This window comes from Chlorocebus sabaeus, chromosome 21, assembly GCF_047675955.1.
Source record: "Chlorocebus sabaeus isolate Y175 chromosome 21, mChlSab1.0.hap1, whole genome shotgun sequence".
In the NCBI taxonomy this organism is placed as follows: domain Eukaryota; kingdom Metazoa; phylum Chordata; class Mammalia; order Primates; family Cercopithecidae; genus Chlorocebus; species Chlorocebus sabaeus.
Genome location: NC_132924.1, coordinates 3,740,177 through 3,760,320, shown reverse-complemented (window position 1 = coordinate 3,760,320; position 20,144 = coordinate 3,740,177). Strand labels below are relative to the sequence as shown.

Below are 20,144 nucleotides of genomic sequence, written 5' to 3'. Positions count from 1 at the left end.
AGCCTCGACCTTCCAGACTCAAGGGATCTTCCCACCTCAGCCTCTAGTATCTGGGACCACAGGTGTGTGCCCACACGCCTGGCTCATTTTTAGTTTTTTGTAGAGACGGGGATCTTGCCATATTGTCTGGATGGGTCCAGAACTCCTGGGCTCAAGTAATCTGCTGGCCTCAGCCTTCTAAAGTGCTGGGGTTACAGGCATGAGCCACCGTGCCCTGCTTGTCTTCTTTTTCAAGTTGGTCAGTTCTCCTTGCAATGAATGCTTTTCCCCTTACATTTGAACACTTGAAGAATTATTGACAGAACATTTCCATTTCTTTCTCTTTTTTTTTTCCTGAGATGGAGTCTCTGTCACCCAGGCTGAAGTGCAGTGGCTTGATCTCAGCTCACTGCCACCTCGGCCTCCTGGGTTCAAGCGATTCTCCTTCCTCAGTCTTCTGAGTAGCTGGGTTTACAGGTGCCCACCACCATGCCCAGCTAATTTTTGTATTTTTTAGTAGAAACAGGGTTTTCACCATATTGGCGAGGCTGGTCTCAAACTCCTAACCTCAGTTGATCCACCCACCTCGGCCTCCCAAAGTGCTGGGATTATAGACTATGAGCCACCGCGCCCGGCCTGTCCATGGATTTTTTTAAAAATGTGCTTTGAGCAATCTAAAACGAAAGCAGTCTGCCTAAAATTTATATTCATATATTTCTACTATATTGTAGATGTTGATTTTGTGGAGCTATGATTTAATAAGATATTTTACCAGTAATAAGACGTTTTATAATTTTGTATATTGTTATTTTCTAAAAAGTTTAGTTATTTAAGTGCAAATGCAAAGGACAGGAGTGATCATATTGAAGCACTAGGAAAAGACTTTGTGGGTAAAAATTCGACCTCAAATATGCAAATATTTAACTTCCCATATGGAAATAATGTCTTTTTACAAAAGAAAAATAAACATATTTGTTTGCATGGTGTTCTTATACACGCACACATGCGCGCGCACACACACACACACACGCCTTTAGAAATGGTAACCAGGCCGGGTGCCGTGGCTCACACCAGTAATCCCAGCACTTTGGGAGGCCAAGGTGGGTGGATCACCTGAGGTCAGGAGTTTGAGACCAGCCTGGCCAACATGGTGAAACCCTGTCACTACTAAAAATACAAAAATCAGCTGGGTGTAGTGGCATGCGCTTGTAATCCCAGCTACTCGGGAGGCTGAGACAGGGGATTGCTCGAACCTGGGAGGTGGAGGTTGCAGTGAGCCTAGATTACACCATTCTACTCCAGCCTGGGCGACAGAGCAAGACTGTCTCCAAAAAAAAAAAAAAAAGGAAAAAGAAAAAGAAAGAAAAGAATATGGTAACCAGTCTATATTCTTTTTAGGTGATCTTTGAAAAGCAAAAGCAAATCTATCTGCAAACACATCTAGGTGTGGGGCAAGAGTGTGTGAAAATGGGACATTAAATAAGATTGATTGATGGAAAAAGTGATGTAGAATGTAGGCAAAATCCCTTCCACAATTTTGATGAAAGTTATTTTAATTTGTCTCATCACTCAGCTTAATAAGAAATAAAATTAAAAATAATTTACTTTGTCCTGGTATTTACATTTTACTAGCTCCATATGTGTAGAGGTGTAAGGGATTTTTAGAAGAGAAACAAGGTTAAGACTTTTAAACCTGAATTTGGATAAAAGATGAATCTTCAAAAGTATTGATAGTTTTGGAAAATAATTTTTAAGAAAGGCATGACAGCCAGTGATTATCTAGTTACGCAATTTGTTGCCAGGGATTGTGAAGCTTTACTATAAAAACTACAGGATGAGTGATGAATCCTTGATGCTGAGATTTTGTTCGTCTTCTTTTTCAATAGGTGAACATTGTACCACTGATTACCAAAGCAGACACAATTTCTAAAAATGATTTACAGATGTTTAAGAGTAAGATAATGAGTGAATTGATTAGCAATGGCATCCAGATATATCAGCTCCCAACAGATGAAGAAACTGCTGCTCAAGCAAACTCCTCAATTAATGTAAGTTTCAGTAACAATATCTGACAAAGAGGCTATAAATGAGTGTTTATCCAGAATCTAGTGTGAGAATTTTTACATTTGCTTTATTTTGAAAAGCTTCTGCTGAGAATTGAATATTTGTAAGCAGATTTATTTAAATTTAATTGAAGCACCGTGTTCCTCAAGGATATTGGCCTATAATTTTCTTCTTGGAAGTATATTTTCTTGCTTTGATATCAAGGGGATGCTGCCTCATAAAATGACTCTGAAAGTGTTACCTCTTTTTTCTATTTTTTCAAAGAATTTGAGGATGTTTTATATTAAAATTTCTTTGAATGTTTGGTAGAATTTACCCATGAAGTAATCTGGTCCTGGGCTATATTTTGGAGTTTTGAAAAATTACTTCTTTAGTTTCTCTATTTGTTATTAGTCTCTTTAAACTCTCCATTTATTCTCCATTCAGTCTTGGTAGGTTATATGTTTCTAGTCATTTCACCATTTCTTCCAAGTTGTCAAATTGGTTGATGTACAATTGTCCATAATAGTCCCATATAATTCTGTTTATTTCTGTAATAAGTTGTAATGTCTTCTCTTTCATTTCTTATTTTATTAACATATTCTCTATTTTTGTCCTAGGTCAAGGTAAGGGCTTTGATTTTGACTTTTTTCCCCCAAATCAACTCTTAGCTTAATTGATTAATGTTTTTGTTTTATTTTTTGAGACAGAGTCTCACTCTGTTGCCCAGGCTGGAGTGCAGTGGCACAGTCTTGGCTCATTGTAACCTCCATCTCCCGGATTCAAGTGATTCTCCTGCCTCAGCCTCCTAAGTAGCTGGGATTACAGGAGCGTGCCACCACGCCTGGCTAATTTTTGTATTTTTAGTTTAGATAGGGTTTCACTATGTTGGGTGGGCTGGTCTTGAACTCCTGAACTCAAGAGATCTCCTGGGATTACAGGCATGAGCCACCATGCCTGGCCGATTAAAATTTTTTAAATATTTCATGTATTTATGCTCTAATCTTTGTTTTTTCTTTCCTTCTGCTTATTTGTGTGTGTGTGTGTGTGTGTGTGTGTGTGTAAGGTTAGGTTGTTTATTTCAGATCTTTTTGGTTTTTTTTGAGTTGGAGTCTCCCTCTGTCACCCAGGCTAGAGTGCAGTGACGCAATCTCGGCTCACTGCAGCCTCCGCCTGCCAGGTTCAAGCAATTCTCCTCCCTCAGCCTCTCGAGTAGCTGGGACTACAGGCATGCACCACCATACCCTAATTTTTTTTCTATTTTTGGTAGAGACGGTGTTTCACCATGTTAGCCAGGCTGGTCTTGAACTCCTGACCTCAGGCAATCCACCTGCCTCGGCCTCCCAAAGTACTGGGATTACAGGCATGAGCCACCATGCACAGGCGAGATCTTTTTTTAAGAGATGTAGGTGTCTACTACTATAAACTTCCTTTGTTTTTTATTTTAGATTCAGAGGGTGTAAGTGCGTATTTGTCAAATAGATATATTGCATAATGGTGAGATTCAGCTTCTAGTGTAACTATTCTGAGATAGTAAACTTTGTACCCAACAGATCATTTTTTTTTTTTTTTTTTGAGACATGGTCTCACTCTGTTGTCCCAGCTGGTGTGCAGTGCTGTGATCACATCTCACTACCAGTAGATAATGTTTTGACCATCAGCCTCCTCCCAATCTCTGCCTTTTGGAGTCTTGTTATCTATTGTTTCCATCTTTATGTCCTTGTGTACTCATTGTTTAGCTCCTGCTTATGAGAACATGTGGTACTTGATTTTGTGTTTCTGAGTGATTTCACTTAGGATAATGGCCCGCAGCTCCATCCATGTTACTGCACAGAGCATGATTTCTTTTTTTTATGGCTGCATAGTATTCCATGGTGTATATATACTACATTAAAAAAATCCAGTCCACTGTTAATGGACATTTAGGTTAATTCCATGACTTTACAATTATGAGTAGGAATGTAATACACATATGAGTGAAAGTGACTTTTTTATATAATGTTTACTTTCAGGTACATGCCTAGTATAATCACTGGGTCAAATGGTAGCTCTATTTTTAGTGCTTTGAGAAATCTCTATATTGTATTTCATAGAGATTGTGCTAATTTATGGTCCCACCAACAGTGAATAAGCATTCATTATTCTCTGCATCCACACCAACATCTGTTGTGTTTGCAGTAGTAGCCATTCTGATTATGTAAGATGATATCTTATTTTGTGTGTGTGTGTGTGTGTGTGTGTGTGTGTGTGTGTGTGTGTTTTTGAGACAGAGTCTCGCTCTGTCACTCAGGCTGGAGTGCAGTGAAATGATTTCGGCTCACTGCAACCTCCGCCTCCTGGATTCAAGCGATTCTCCTGCCTCAGCTCCCCGAGTTGCTGGGATTACAGGCACCCACCACCACGCCCAGCTAATTTTTGTATTTGTAGTAGAGTTGGGGTTTAACCTCATTGGTCAGGCTGGTCTCAAACTCCTGACCTCAGGTGATCCACTTGCCTTGGCCTCCCAAAGTGCTGGTATTACAGGTGTGAGCCACTGCACCCGGCCTTTATTGTGGTTTTAATTTGTGTTTCTTTTTTTTTTTTTTTTTTTTTTTTTTGAGACGGAGTCTCGCTCTGTCGCCCAGGCTGGAGTGCAGTGGCCGGATCTCAGCTCACTGCAAGCTCCACCTCCCGGGTTTACGCCATTCTCCTGCCTCAGCCTCCCGAGTAGCTGGGACTACAGGCGCCCGCCACCTCGCCCGGCTAGTTTTTTGTATTTTTTAGTAGAGACGGGGTTTCACCGGGTTAGCCAGGATGGTCTCGATCTCCTGACCTCGTGATCCACCCGTCTCGGCCTCCCAAAGTGCTGGGATTACAGGCTTGAGCCACCGCGCCCGGCCTAATTTGTGTTTCTTGATGATTGGTGATGTTGAGTGATTTTTCATATGTTTGGTGGCCACTTGTATGTCTCCTTTTGAGAAATGTCTGTTCATATCCTTTGCAGTCTTTTTAATGGGGTTGTTTATTGTTGGTTGTTGTTGAGTTGTTTGTGTTCTTTATAGATTCTGTATATTAGTCTTTGTCAGATGCAAAGTTTGCAAATATTTTGTTCCTGTTGTGTAGATTGTCTCTTTACTCTGTTGATTATTTCTTTTGCTGTGCTCTTTAGTTTAAGTCCCATTTGTGTATGTTTGGTTTTGTTGCATGTTTTTCAGGACTAATTTATGAATTATTTGCCTAGGCCAATATCTAGAAGAGTTTTTCCTACATTTTCTTCTAGGATTTTTATAGCATCTGGTGTTTCATTTAAGTCGTTAATGCATCTTGAGTTAAAGTTTGCATATGGTAAGAGATGGGGATTCAGTTTCATTCTTTTGCCTATGGGTAGCCAGTTTTCCCAGCACCATTTATTAAATAGAATGCCCTTTCCCTATTGTTTGTTTTTGCCAACTTTGTCAAAGATCACCTGGATGTAGGCATGTGGCTTCATTACTGGTTCTTTATTCTCTTTTCTTTCACAATTTTTTTCTCCCTTTTTTAGCTGTATCCTTCCTAGCAACGGACTCTTTATTCTGTTCTATTAATCAATCAGTCTGTTTTTGTGCCAATGCCATACTGGTTTATTTAGTATTGCATTATAGTATAATTTGTAGTCAGACACATGATTCCTCTGGCTTAGTTCTTTTTGCTTAGGATTACTTTGGCTATTTAGATGCATTTTTGGTTCCATATGATGTTTAGGAACGTTTTTTTCTAATCCTGTAAAAAATGTTATTGGTAATTTGATAGGAATTGTGGTGAATCTTTAGGTTGCTTTGGTTAATGTGGTCTTGGTAATGTTATTGATTCTTCCAATAGAAAAATTCCATAAATTTCTGGAATAGTTTCAGTAAGATTGATACCAGCTCTTCATTGTACTTCTGGCAAAATTTGGCTGTAAACCCATTTGTTCTTTTTGTTTGTTTGTTTGAAATTATTTTATTACTGAGTCTATTTCATTACTTGTTATTGGTCTATTTAGGATATCTATTTTTTTTCTGGTTCAGTCTTAAGAGGTTGTATGTTTCCAGGAATTTATCCATTTTCTTTCTTTCTTTTTTTAAGGAATATAAAACTTATTGACAGCTGTTCACCAGTATTTACAATAAGGTAAATGACATACAGTTGGATAATATTCTCGTTACCACAGAGGTGTTTTTCCTGCCTTTTACTAAACCAGTAAAGCAAATGCTGAAAAGATTGAGTCTACATGTAAGGAATGAGTTGGGGTAAAGAAAAACATGTAAGTCTTTTAGTTTACTTTTGTAATTTAAGCTATAAAAGGCTTTTTTTTTTTTTTTTTTTTTTGAGACAGAGTCTTGCTCTGTTGTCCAGACTGGAGAGCAGTGGCGCCATCTCGGCTCACTGCAATGTCTGCCTCCCGGGTTCAAACAATTCTCTAGAAGAGGCCATTTTTTATTGCAGACTTGAAGAGCTATTATTCACTGCCTCCAAGCTGCTCTGGGTTGAAGCTCTGCAGCATCTCTGGCCCTGTGCGCCTCTGGCTCAAGCCACATCTGAGCAGGGAGGGATAAATTTAACCATTTTGTCTAGGTTTTCTAGTTTGTATGCATAGAGATATTCATATTAGTTTCTGATCTTTTGTTTTCTGTGGTATCAGTTGTAATGTCACTTTTATCACTTCTGATTGTGCTTCTGCTTACTTAAATCTTCTTTTTTCTTGGTTAATCTAGCTAGCACCATATCAATTTTCTTTCCTTTCTTTTTTTTTTTTTTTTGAGACAGAGTTTCACTTTGTTTTCCAGGCTGGGGTGCAGTGGCACGATCTTGACTCACTACAACCTCTGCCTCCCAGGTTCAAGCAATTGTTATGCCTCAGCCTCCTGGACCTGGGATTACAGGCATCCGCCCCCATGCCCAGCTGATTTTTTGTATTTTAGTAGAGACAGGGTTTCCCCATCTTGCCCAGGCTGGTCTCCAACTCCTGAGCTCAGGCAATTCACCTGTCTCAGCCTCCCAAAATGGTAGGATTACAGGCATGAGCCATGGTGCCTGGCCTAGCACCATATCAATTTTCTTATCTTTTCAAAAAAAAAAAACAGGTTTTTTGAACTAACGCAGGTAAAAAATAAAGAAAATTTAAATAAATAAGAGGTCAAGAAATAGGAAATTATGTAAAGCAACCCAACTTATGAGTTGTAGGCATTCCTGAGAGAGAAGAGGAGAAGATAAAAAGATTAGAAACATATTTGAGGGAATAATCAGAAAAACTCTCTTGGCCTTGCTAGAAAGGTACACATCCAGATGCAAGAAGCTCAGAGAACACCTGGAAATACTTTGCAAGATGAACTTCACCAGACTATCTAAAGTCAACTAGAAGGAAAATACTCTGAAAGAAGCAAGAGAGAAATTTCAAATCATCTATAAATGAAATCACATTAGACTAACTACAGACTTCACAGAAGAAACTTTACAAGCCAGGAGGCACTGGGATTCTATTTTCTGTCTGTCTTCTGCTTAGTCTAGCCTATTGTTAAAGCTTTCAACTGTAAATCCGTCCTTCAGTGTGTTTTTCATTTCTAGAAATTCCATTCTTTTAATTTAAAGATATCTGTACTTAATTCACATTCTGCATTGTTCTGATATCTTTGTGATGATTTTCAGTCTTCTCTTGGATCTCATTGAGCTTCCTTATCCATATTTTGAATTCATTATCTTTCATTTCAGAATTGTCATTTTGGTTGGTAGGATCCATTGCTAGAGAGCTAGTGCATCCTTTGGTAATGTCAAAACATTCTGCATTTTTTTGTTTTGTTTTGTTTTGTTTTTTAATTCATGATGCCAAAGTTCTTATGATGGTTTCTTCTCATCCGGGAAAGTTGTCACTTCTTATTTTTGAATTTACTTTAATTTAGATGGGGCTTTTCCCCCTTGTGGGTGTAACTATAGCATCTATAGGGTAGGGGGCTTTGGCTTTGTTTCTTTAGCCCTGTACCCTTCTGTCAGTAGAATTGGTTTGTGCCATTTAACCTCCATGCCAGTAAGTGGCACTTATGAGTAAGAGCCAGCAGTGGCAGAAGTGGATGGTGTGTGTTTGATCTTTTTTTTTTTTTTTTTGAGACGGAGTCTTGCTGTGTCACCCAGGCTGGAGTGCAGTGGCCGGATCTCAGCTCACTGCAAGCTCCTCCTCTCGGGTTCACGCCATTCTCCTGCCTCAGCCTCCCGAGTAGCTGGGACTACAGGTACCCGCCACTTTGCCCGGCTAGTTTTTTGTATGTTTAGTAGAGACGGGGTTTCACCGTGTTAGCCAGGATGGTCTCGATCTCCTGACCTCATGATCCGCCCATCTCGGCCTCCCAAAGTGCTGGGATTACAGGCTTGAGCCACCGCGCCCAGCCTGATCTTTGTTTACTGTGATTTCGTCTCTGTTGTTTCAGGTGATAGGCTGCTTTATGTAATGCCTAAACTCTGAGTTGCCTGTTCAGCCCAGAGGGGAAGACAAAGCTGGGCAGAGCTGGACCACAAAGCTTACCCACCAACATCTCAGTGATGAACATGAAGAGTAGCCTTTATAGGGGTGGCTGGAGCAGCTCCTGTTGAAATGCTCACAGGTCTCTGTAGGGAGGGAGGAGCTGTACCAGCTCTGCCTCCTATGTAGGTAGGAACATGATCTGTTTCCCTATCCTACCCCTGTCCCACAGAGCTCATGACTGTTAGTTCAGACAGACACTGTCATCTACCTCCAGGTCATAATGTAGCCAAGAGCTATTGAAAATGCCTGTCTGGTGACTCTTCGTAGGAGCAACCTCAGGGTAGGACCTCCTCTCTCAGCCCAATATAGGCAGCCCTGTGGCTTGCCTGTTCTCTCATGCAGGGACACTGCTACTTTGTGTACATAGGGGAAGCAGCTTCACCTTTCAGCACAGGAGGGTGGGTTTCAGCTGTTGTAGTGTCGGCCAGCTGGGTTAGCACAGCCTTAGTCTCTAGAAGGAGTGATCAGGTGCCAATGGTGGACTGGGCTAGCCATTTTCTTGATTCTCAGATCCCTATATGTTGTTCTAGATAGCATGCATAAGTACTGGAGGGACTGGATCAGAAACAGGCTGGCCTATGTGTCCTCAGGTACCCAGGGTTCAGATGCTGGCTGTGATAGAGAGGGGCAGGCTGGCCCCCACACAACTGGCAGAAAACTTAGGCAGGGGCAGGAAGAATGCTCAGGCAACTGCAGAATGCTAAAGCGACAGCAGTGCCAGGGCTGATTGCAAGTACCTGGGGCTGGGCTCTCAGAAGAGTGCCAGGCCACAGCTGAAATGATCAGATGGGAACATTGTTCTTAATTCTTTTTCTTTGAGACAGAGTTTTGCTCTTGGTGCCCAGGCTGGAGTGCAATGGTAGGACCTTAGCTCATTGTAACCTCTGCCTCCCGGGTTCAAGCAATTCTCCTCCCTCAGCCTCCTGAGTAGCTGGCATTACAGGCACCTGCCATCACATCGGCCAAATTTTGTATTTTTAGTAGAGACGGGGTTTTGCCACGTTGGCCAGGCTGGTCTTGAACTCCTGACCTCAGGTGATTTGCCTGCCTCAGCCTCCCAAAGTGCTGGGATTACAGGCGTGAGCCACTGCACCCAGCCCATCCTTTGTTCTTAAAGGACAGTTTTTTGGGGATAAAGTATTCCTTTTGGTCTTTCTCTTTCTTCCAGTACATTGAATCATCCCACTGTTTATTGACCTGCAAGATTTCTGTTGAGATGTCCATTGATAGTCTTATGCAGGCTCCCTTATATGGGACAAGATGTTTTTCTCTTGCTGCTTTCAGAATTCTCTTTGTGATATGGGTCAGAGTATACAAAGATTCAGTTTGCAAAATGAGTAATTTCTTTTTTCTTTTTTTTTTTTTTTTTTTTTTTGAGATCTAGTCTCACTCTGTTGTCCAGGCTGGAGTACAGTGGCAGTGATCTTGGCTCACTGCAAGCTCTGCCTCCTTCTGAGATTTCTATAATGCGTACATTGGTTTTCTTGACGATTTTCTGTAAGTTCCATATGCTCTCTTCACTTTTTCCATCCTTTTTGTTTTTGTTCATCTAATGATAATTTCAAATAATTTGTTTTAGAGTTCACTCATTCTTTCTTCTGTTTGATTGAGTCTTGCATTGAAGCTGTCCACTAAAATTCTCAGTGCAATTATTTTACATTGTAGAGCCAGAATTTTTGTGTGTTTTTTATTTGTTGATTGAACTTCTAATTTTGTTCATGTATTGTTTTCCTGATTTCATTTTGTCATTTATCTGTATTTGCTTGAAGCTTATTTAGCTTTTTTTTTAGACAGTGATTTTGAATTTTTGCTGGCTGTGGTGGCTCACACCTGTCATTCCAGCACTTTGGGAAGCTGAGGTGGGCGGATCACCTGAGGTCAGGAGTTTGAGGCTAGCCTGGCTAACATGGTGACACCCCATCTCTACTAAAAATACAAAAACTAGCTGAGCATGGTGGTGCGTGCCTGTAGTCCCAGCTACTCGGGAGGCTGAGGCAGGAGAATCGCTTGAATTTGGGAAGTGGAGGTTGCAGTGAGTTGAGATCACACCACTGTACTCCAGCCTGGGTGACAGAACGAGACTCTTGTCAAAACAGACAAACATAATTATTTTGAATTTTTTTCAAGTAGCACATGGATCTTCATTATTTTGGGACCTGTTAATGGCTCTATATTAGCGATTTTTTTCTCTTTTTGTTTTTGTGGGGTCATGTTTGACTTCTTCCTCATGATCTTCATAGTCTTGCATTGGTCTTTGCTTATTTAAAGGAGCAATCTTGTCTTCTCATCTTTACAGACTTGTTTTATTAGGTAAAGACACTCTCATCTTAGGCTCCCAACTGGTGTAACTACCTTAGGGACCATGGTCATGTGGGATGGATCGGGTCCTGGTCTTCTGTGAGTTCTGCAGTCAGTCTGTATGTGGGTGAAGCTCATGGAAGGACTTTGGACAAGGAGCTTCAGTGCTTCGGGCGTGTGCGGTTGAAGCCAAGTCCACAGAGAAATGCGGATGCTTATAGGTCTGCTGAGTCTGCCCTTAATGTATTTCCTACTAAGGTGTGAGTCTGTCTTCTTAAAGGGGCTTTCCTTGGTCTTCAGATATACTAGAATATCATAATCTGCTATCTGGATCCCAAAGCTCCCGCAATGGCACTTTTGTCTATAGATGCTTGCCAAATTAGTATTTTCTCGGGGGATAAGAAGTGGGATCTCCTAGTCTCTTATCTTGCAGGTGTCACTCTCCTTTAATTCTTTAATCTTGGTTTCTCTTAGATCTGTGGACCTAATTATAATGACTATTGGAAATAAAATATTTTTTTAATAAATCCAATATCTGAACAGTCTCACAACCAGTTTCTGTTGACAACTTTGTTTCTTTTTTTAGGGGTATATTTTATTTTATACATTCCATGTAATATTTTGTTACAAATGGGGTATTTTAGATACTGCATTGTAACAACTTGGGATGCGAGTTCTATCTCCTCCCCTAGAGCTTGTTATTGTTATGTATTTGTTCAGTAACTGGCGGAATTGTTTGAGTAAAGTCTGTTTCTCCTCCTACAATGTTAAGCCTCTGATGTTGCTCCTTATTAAGGTGTAGTTTTAGGCAGGCCCATAGCCACACTGAGTGAAGTGATTTTGGTTGCCCTCTCTCTTTTCACATGATCATACCCAGCTGATAAGCTCCACTAATTGCCAGCTGATTGCTCAGTTGTTTGCAGCACTGCCCTGTTAAAGATAATGTTCTGTAAATGAATTCTATCAAATTATGTCTCCTTTTAAGGAATGATTTCTGAGGTCAGTGTTTGACATTTGTTGCAACCCCAGGATGCCTCCTCCCAGCTTTCTTATTGTTTGTTTCTCTCTTGCAAACGAATTGGACTACAATTTAGCCTTTATTGGAGTCTCCTTATAATTTTATTTTACCCCAACCTTCATCCTTTTTTTTTTTTTTTTTTTTTTTTTTTGAGATGAAGTCTCACTCTGTTGCCCAGGCTGGAGTGCAATGGCATGATCTTGGCTCACTGCAACCTCCGCCTCCTGGGTTCAAGCAATTCTCCTGCCTCAGCTTCCTGAGTAGCTGGGATTACAGGCACCTGCCACCATGGCTGGCTAATTTTTGTATTTTTAGTAGAGACAGGGTCTCACCACTTTGGCCAAACTGGTCTCAAACTCCTGACCTCAAATGATCCACCTGCCTTGGCCTCCCAAAGGGCTGAGATTACAAGTGTGAGCCACATGCCCGGCCCCATCCTTCTTTTTAAATGTAAAAGACTAGTTTTTTTCGAGTAGTTTTATGTTTGTAGAAAAATGGAGCAGAAAGAACAGAGACATCTTAAGGCTCTCCCTTGATTTTCTTCTATTATTAACATCCTGCCTTAAGTGTGGTGTATTTGTTACACTTGATGAGGCAATATTGGTAAGTTGTAAACTAAAGTTCGTATCTGACAATTCTTCACTGTGTTGAACATTGTATGGGTTTGAACAGATGTCTAGTGACCTCTATCCCATAGTACAGTAACATTCACCATAGTTTCACTGCCCTAAATATCACCTGTACTTGACGTATTCATTTCTGTCTCCTTCTCTTCCCTTTACCCTTGGCAACTATTGATCTTTTTACTCTTCATAATTTTCCATTTTGGGAATATCATATAGTTGGAGTCATAGTTCATGTAGAACTTTCGGATTGGCTTCACTCTACTTAGAAATATGTATTTAAGGTTTCTCTGTGTCTTTTTTGGTGGCTTGGTAGCTGATTTCTTGTTATTATTGAATAATATTTCATGTTTAGGTATGCCACAGATTGTTTATTGACTCACCGATTGAAGAACATCTTGGATGCTTTCAAGCTTTAGCAATTATGAATAAAGTTGCTATAAACATTTGTGTGCAGGCTTTTGTACGGATGCAAGTTTTCAACTTATTTGGATAAATACTGATGAGTGTACTTATGGATCATACGGTAAAAGTACATTTAGTTTTGAAAGAAACTGCCAAACAGTCTTACAGTGTGGCTATGCCATTTTGCATTCCCACAGGCAATGAGCGATAGTTCCTGCTGTTCTCTATCTTTCCCAGGATTTGGTGTTGTCAGTGTTTTGGATTTTGGAAATTAAAAAAATTTTTTTGTTTGTTTTTGAGATAGAGTCTCATTCTTGTCACCCAGGCTGAAGATTACAGGTGTGCACCACCACAGCTGGCTACTTTTTGTGTGTTTTTAGTAGAGATGGGGTTTCACCATGTTGGTCAGACTGGTCTCAAACTCCTGACCTTGGGTGATCCACCCACCTCAGCCTTCCAAAGTGCTGGGATTACAGGGGCGAGCCACTGTGCCTGACCTAAAAATTTTTTTAACTCTTATTTTAGATTCAGTGGGTGGAAATTTAATAAATGTGTAGTATCATGTATTTTAATTTGCAATTCCTTGAGGATATATGTTGTTGATCATCTTTTTTACATGCTGGTTTGTTATCTGAATATCTTTTCTGTTGACGTGGCTATTTGGATCCTGTGCCCATTCTTTTTTTTTTTTTTTTTTGAGACGGAGTCTCGCTCTGCCGCCCAGGCTGGAGTGCAGTGGCCAGATCTCAGCTCACTGCAAGCTCCGCCTCCCGGGTTCACGCCATTCTCCTGCCTCAGCCTCCCAAGTAGCTGGGACTACAGGCGCCCGCCACCTCGCCCAGCTAGTTTTTTTTGTATTTTTTAGTAGAGACGGGGTTTCACCGTAATAGCCAGGATGGTCTCGATCTCCTGACCTTGTGATCCGCCCGTCTCGGCCTCCCAAAGTGCTGGGCCTGTGCCCATTCTTAATTGGGTTGTTCATTTTCTTGTTGTTGAGTTTTAAGAGTTCTTTGTATATTTTGGACATCAGTGCTTCTTGAAGTGTGTGTTGTGTAAAGATTTTCTCTCAGTCGGTGGCTTATCTTGTTATCTTTAACAGTGTCTTTTGCTAGCAGAAGTTTTAGTTTTAATGAGGTCCAACTCATCAATTCTTTCCATTCATCGATGATGTTTTTGGTATTATATCGATGAAGTCATTGCTAAACCCAAAGTCACCTACATTTCCTTTTATGTTATCTGTTGCAAGGGAATGATGACCCTGTGGACTGGTGGTGTAGGCATAAAAGAATTTATCGGTTGGGTTTGGTGGCTCATGCCTGTAATCCCAGCACTTTGGGAGGCCAAGGTGGGTGGATCACCTGAGGTCGAGAGTTTGAGACTAGCCTGACCAACATGGTTAAAACCTTGCCTCTACTAAAAATACAAAATTAGCTGGGCGTGGTGCCACATGCCTGTAATCCCAGCTACTTGGGAGGCTGAGGCAGGAGAATCGCTTGAACCTGGGAGGCGGAGGTTGCCGTGAGCCAAGATCACTCCATTGCACTCCAGCCTGGGCAACAAGAGCAAAACTCTGTCTGAAAAAAAAAAAAAAAAAAAAGAATTTACCTTGTTGAGGCAGAGGTTGCAGTGAGCCAAGATTGCACCACTGCCCTCTAGCCTGAGTGACAGAGTGAGACTCTCTCAAAAAAAAAAAAAAGTTTACCTTGTTGTAGGTAGGGAAGGTAGACTTATTAAAGAAAGTAGGAAAATACATTGCTAGGGAAGCAATAGGCAGCTTGCAAGAAAGAAGCTGACTGCAAACAAAGGATTGCCTGAGATTTTATAGGCTAGTTCTTAGGCTGTATGCTGAAGAGGGCTTTCTGTAGTGCTGATAATGCCAAGGTTGTGATGCAAGATTATTCTCAGTCATTTTGCCAGCCAGGGACCTCTGGCCAGTGACAAACCCACCTGGGCCTTGCTTGGGCATGCTACCTGCCACACAGGAGGCTTTCCATTCACTTGGCCCAGTCTGGCTTGCACAGCGGCTCTGCCTGTGGCTGGACCAGCATGCCCCAGCCTGCCGTGTTACAGCTTCTACCTGAGATGGGGGGTTCATGAGCTCTTTTCCCATGTCCAAGAAGAATGAGGATACCCTGACAATTGAAGGATGAGGAAGGCAGAGAAGAATTTTATTGAGTGATGGAATAGCTGTCATTGGAGAGGGGACCTGGGGGCAGTTTCTCTCCTTGTGTGGCTAGCCCCGGGATTTTATGGGCTCAGAACAGGGGAGTACATGCTGATTGGTTTATGAGTATGCAAAAAGGTTAAAACAAAGGCACCACCCAAAGGTGGGCACAACAATGTGAAAAAACAATTAGGAAGTGTAGGTGTATGTAAACCAGGTGAAGGGTGGGGATCAGTCAGAGGAAAGAGCACCAGGCAGGGAGGCAGCTTCTCAGTCCAGTCCATGGATTTGACTTGTAGCTTGGCTTTCAGGGTTTAAACTGTCCTTGGCTTGGAGGTGGGGTTTCCCTGGGGACTTGCCCCTATCTGCCTAGGCATTTGTCTGCCTCCTGCCGCTATCAGTGCAGTGAGCTAACTTTCCATTTTTTTAATCAACCGAGGGTCTGCTGGTAGCCAGGCACAGGAAGATTGTGCGTTGTTTGTGCAGGCGGGCTGTGTGTTCTGAATTATGAAGAAAGACTTGTAGCTTATCTGCTTCCCTGTTTTTGATTTCCCCTGCTCCCACCAGCCTGACTCCCCTTCCCTAATTAGGACTCTACATTATCTTCCAGGAATTTTATCATTTTATGCTTTACATTTAGGCCTATGATCTGGTTTGAGTTAATTTTGTGAAATATCTAACGTCTGTTTATAGATTCTTATTTTTGCATGTGAATATCCAGTTCCAGCACCATTTGTTGAAAAGAATATCATTTCTCCATTGAATTCCCATTGCTTCTTTGCCAAATATCAATTGACTATATTTGTGTAGGCATATTTCTGGGCTCTCTATTCTGTTCCATTGATCTGTTTGTCTATCATTTTGCTCATGCCATGCTGTTTTGATTACTATGGATTTGTAGTAAATCATGAGGTTGAATAGTATGTCTTCCAACTTGGTTCTTCAATGTTATGTTGGCTATTCTAGTTCTTTTGCTTTTTCATATAAATTTTGGAGTTAGTTTATTATTTACAAAATAATTTGGTGAAATTTTGATTGGGATTGTGGTGAATTCATAGGTTAAGTTATGGAAAATTGACATCTTGACAATATTGAGTCTTTCTATCCATGTACATGGAATGTCTCTCCATTTATTTAAATGGTCCCTGAGCTTTTCTTTTGTTTTCTTTCTTTTTCTTTCTTTCTTTTTTTTTTTTTTTTTGTATTTTTAATAGAGATGGGGTTTCACCATGATGGCCAGGCTGGTTTTGAACTCCTGACCTCAGGTGATCCACCTGCTTTGTCCTCCTAAAGTGCTGGAATTGCAGGCGTGAGCCACGGCGCCCAGCCTGTCCCTGGTTTTTTCAATGGAGTTTTATAGTTTTTCTCATGTGGAACCACTATGAAAAACAGTACGGTGGTGGTGTGGTATGGCTGTGTCTCCACCAAATCTCAACTTGAATTATGTCACCCAGAATCTCCACATGTTTTGGGAGGACCCAGGGGAGGGTAATTGAATTATGGGGGCTGGTCTTTCCCATGCTATTCTCGTGATAGTGAATAAGTCTCACAAGATCTGATGCGTTTATCAGGGGTTTCTGCTTTTGCTTCTTCCTAATTTTCTCTTGCTGCTGCTGTGTAAGAAGTGCCTTTCACCTCCCACCATGCTTCTAAGGCCTCCCCAACCATGTGGAAGTGTAAGTCCGGTTAAACCTCTTTCTCTTCTTAGTTGCGGGTATATGTTTATCAGCAGTGTGAAAACAGACTAATACAGGTGGTTTCTACAAAATTGAAAATAAAATTACCATATGATCTCACAATCCTGTTTCTGGGTATATATCTGAAGGAATTGAAAGCAGGGTCTTAGATACTTGTAAAGGCATATAAATTGTGTTATTATTCACAGTAGCTGAGAGCTGCAAGCAACCCAAATGTCTATCAATAGAAGAATAGGTAAGGAAGGATTAACTCTGAGATCTGTATTTGATTCCATTGGTCTACCTGTCTGTCTTTATGCCACTTCCAAACTATTTTAATTACTGTAGCTTTGTAATATGTTTTGAATTCTAGAAGTGTGAGACCTCTAACTTTGGTCTTTCTTTTCAATTTTTTTTTTGGCTGTTCAGGTCCCTTGGGATGACATTTAAATTTTTGGATGGGCTTTCTCTGTTTCATGGCCTGTTTCCCTCCAAGGCAAAATCTCTGAGGCAGTGTTCTGTAATTGTGGGTGGAAACAATGACAGGTTACCCCCCCCCGCCCCCCCCAAGCTTCAGGCACCCGCTGGTAACCTAGAGCTCATTGTGGAGGAGCAGCAGTCTGAGGTTCTTTGGATTGCTTCCCCACATAATGAGCCACTGCCTCATGAACTAGGCAAGGATGGTCAGGGACCCCATCTTCTCCATTTGCTGCATCGAAGGCAGGGCCCCTGTTTCACAAGTAGGTCTTGAGTGTTAAAAGGGAGCCTCCAACTCTCAAATGCACTTGCCTCAAAACAAATAGATGGGGGTTGGATGCGGAATGCTGTGTTGTCTCTGGTTTTAGAGTCAGGGCAGTAGTAAAGATGATTAAACTCTTTATTTGTATAAATATTTTTTGGTAGTAAATACCTAACATATTAGCTTAAAATGTGAAAGATGACTACTTTTTATTTATTTATTTATTTTGAGATGGAGTCTTGCTCTTGTTGCTCAGGCCAGAGTGCAATGGCGTGATCTCAGCTCACTGCAACCTCTGCCTCCTGGATTCAAGCAATTCTCCTGCCTCAGCCTTCTGAGTAGCTGGGATTATACATGCCCATCACCACACCCAACTCATTTCTCTATTTTTAATAGAGATGGGGTTTCACCATGTTGGCAAGGGTGGTCTCAATCTCCTGGCCTCAGGTGATCTGCCCACCATGGCCCGTCAAAGCGCTGGGATTATAGGCATGAGCCACCATGCCTGGCTGAAAGATGATAAATTTTGAAAGTATGTAGATTTAGATTTCCATCCTATCTTCTCTACTTAAAAGCCAAGAGATCCTGCGCAATTCACTCATCTTCCCTGAGACTGTTAACTTATCTATGCTATGGGATCAATGACACCTCTATTAAGCCTTTTTTTTTTTTTTTTTTTTTTTTTTTGAGACAGAGTCTCACTGTGTTGCCCAGGCTGGAGTGCAGTGGCCGGATCTCAGCTCACTGCAAGCTCCACCTCCTGGGTTTACGCCATTCTCCTGCCTCAGCCTCCCGAGTAGCTGGGACTACAGGCGCCCGCCACCGCGCCCGGCTAGTTTTTTGTATTTTTTAGTAGAGACGGGGTTTCACCGTGTTAGCCAGGATGGTCTCCATCTCCTGACCTCGTGATCCACCCATCTCGGCCTCCCAAAGTGCTGGGTTTACAGGCTTCAGCCACCGCGCCCGGCTTTTTTTTTTTTTTTTTTTTTTTTTTTTGTGAGGTGTAAGTGCCAAAATCTTTGTAAAGGATCTGAAACACGGAGTCTAAACTGTAACTGTTAATTCCATTTCTTCCATTTCTCTTTTCTTATTATTTACACATCCTTTTTTTTATTTCTTATTTTGTGTGTGTGTGTGAAACACCTCGTTTATTTTAAGATAACTGAAACACTAAATAGATTTCTGAATTGAAATGCTAAGTACCATAAAATTTAAAAAATTCTTTTTGCCGGGCATGGTGGCTCATGCCTGTAATCCCAGCACGTTGGGAGGCCAAGGTGGGCAGATCACCTGAGGTCAGGAGTTTAAGACCAGCCTAGCTAACATGGTGAAACTCAGGGTCTACTAAATAATCCAAAAATTAGCCAGGCGTGGTGGCAGGTGCCTGTAATCCCAGCTACTAGGGAGGCTGAGGCAGGAGAATTGCTCAAAACTGGAAGGTGGAGGTTACAGTGAGCCAAGCTCACACCACTGTACTCCAGCCTGGGTGACAGAGCCAGACTCTGTCTCAAAAAAACAAACATAATTTATCGAGGTATATACAGTATTGCTTATTAATACATTTTATCTTGTATCCATTAATTATTCTAATAGTTGTTGTTATTTTTAATATTTTTGTCTTTGAACTTTATACCAGAGTTACAAGTTATTTGTATGTTATTTCTTCAACATTCAGGGTAAAGATGGTTCAGGGTAAAGATAGTGTGAGAAAAATGATGTCTACTAAAAATCTTTTTTCTTTGTGTTTCCCACAGCAGGATACCTTGCTTTAGGCTCTGCTCAGTAGACAGTTTCCAACTGTGTGCACAGCCTGAGACTGATGCTGACAGAAACTAATTGGCGCATATTGTTAAGTCTTAAAATGAGATACAGGGTAGATCCCTAATTAAGTTTATTACAATATCATCACTGTCATTTTTATAACAGTAGTGAGAGTAATAGAGTGAGCTCTATTGGTGCTAGAGAATTCAATTGATATTCTTGTTTTCTAGGTGCTGTTACCCTTTGCTGTGGTGGGGAGTATAGATGAAGTGAAAGTTGCAGAAAGGATGGTCAGAGGCCGTCACTACCCTTGGGGAGTTTGCAAGGTAAAAATGAAAGAGGGCAGGCTTTGGAATGATTAAGTTAAATATATGTGTGTCATTCATAGTCTCAAAGTAACATTTTAACTTGGGCTAATATTGGTAACTCTGGTAATCTGTAAGTTAACAGTTACTAATGAGGAACATAAACTCTGTTTTATTTAAACTAATGCTTACTTTGACCATGATTCATTCTCATAGAAGTTTGCTGAAAGCTCTTTAAGCCAAAATCTGCAGAGTCTGGGAAGAACCTCTTTGTTTATCCTAGTGCTCCCAATGCGCCATGTACATACTATCTGTCTCTGTATCAATCATGACATTGAGAATGCTGGAAAGCACTTTAAACAAAATGGAAGCAAAAATACTAGTGTGTAGACATGTTACATAAACTCATTACTACCTAATGTAGAAACCATTTTAAACTGGTCACTAGAAAAAAGAGTGATAAACTTTTTAAAACAAGAAAGTACAATTTACCTTTGGCTAAAGATTATACCTTTGACATTTATATAATTATTTAGCATCATACTAAGTTAGAATAGTGTAGTAAGCAGTAATTTATTGTCTGATTCATATACTTGTGGTACTAATTATTGGACAATGGAAA

At 40.9% G+C, this 20,144-nt stretch overlaps 1 protein-coding gene across 50 annotated transcripts in view; it reads left to right on the top strand.

Annotated features, from left to right (window-relative positions):
• LOC140709617 (septin-14-like) overlaps positions 1-20,144 on the top strand; it is a 120,743-nt gene that overhangs the window by 7,640 nt on the left and 92,959 nt on the right. For all 50 annotated transcript variants that reach the window (XR_012090170.1, XR_012090167.1, XR_012090174.1 and 47 more), the window contains exons 2-3: positions 1,866-2,027; positions 19,448-19,543. Coding sequence is in view for 18 of the 50 variants with exons in the window: in XM_073008757.1 (XP_072864858.1) it covers positions 1,866-2,027; positions 19,448-19,543 (258 nt within the window). In the remaining 32 variants the exon portion in view is untranslated. The remainder of the gene's footprint in view (positions 1-1,865; positions 2,028-19,447; positions 19,544-20,144) is intronic.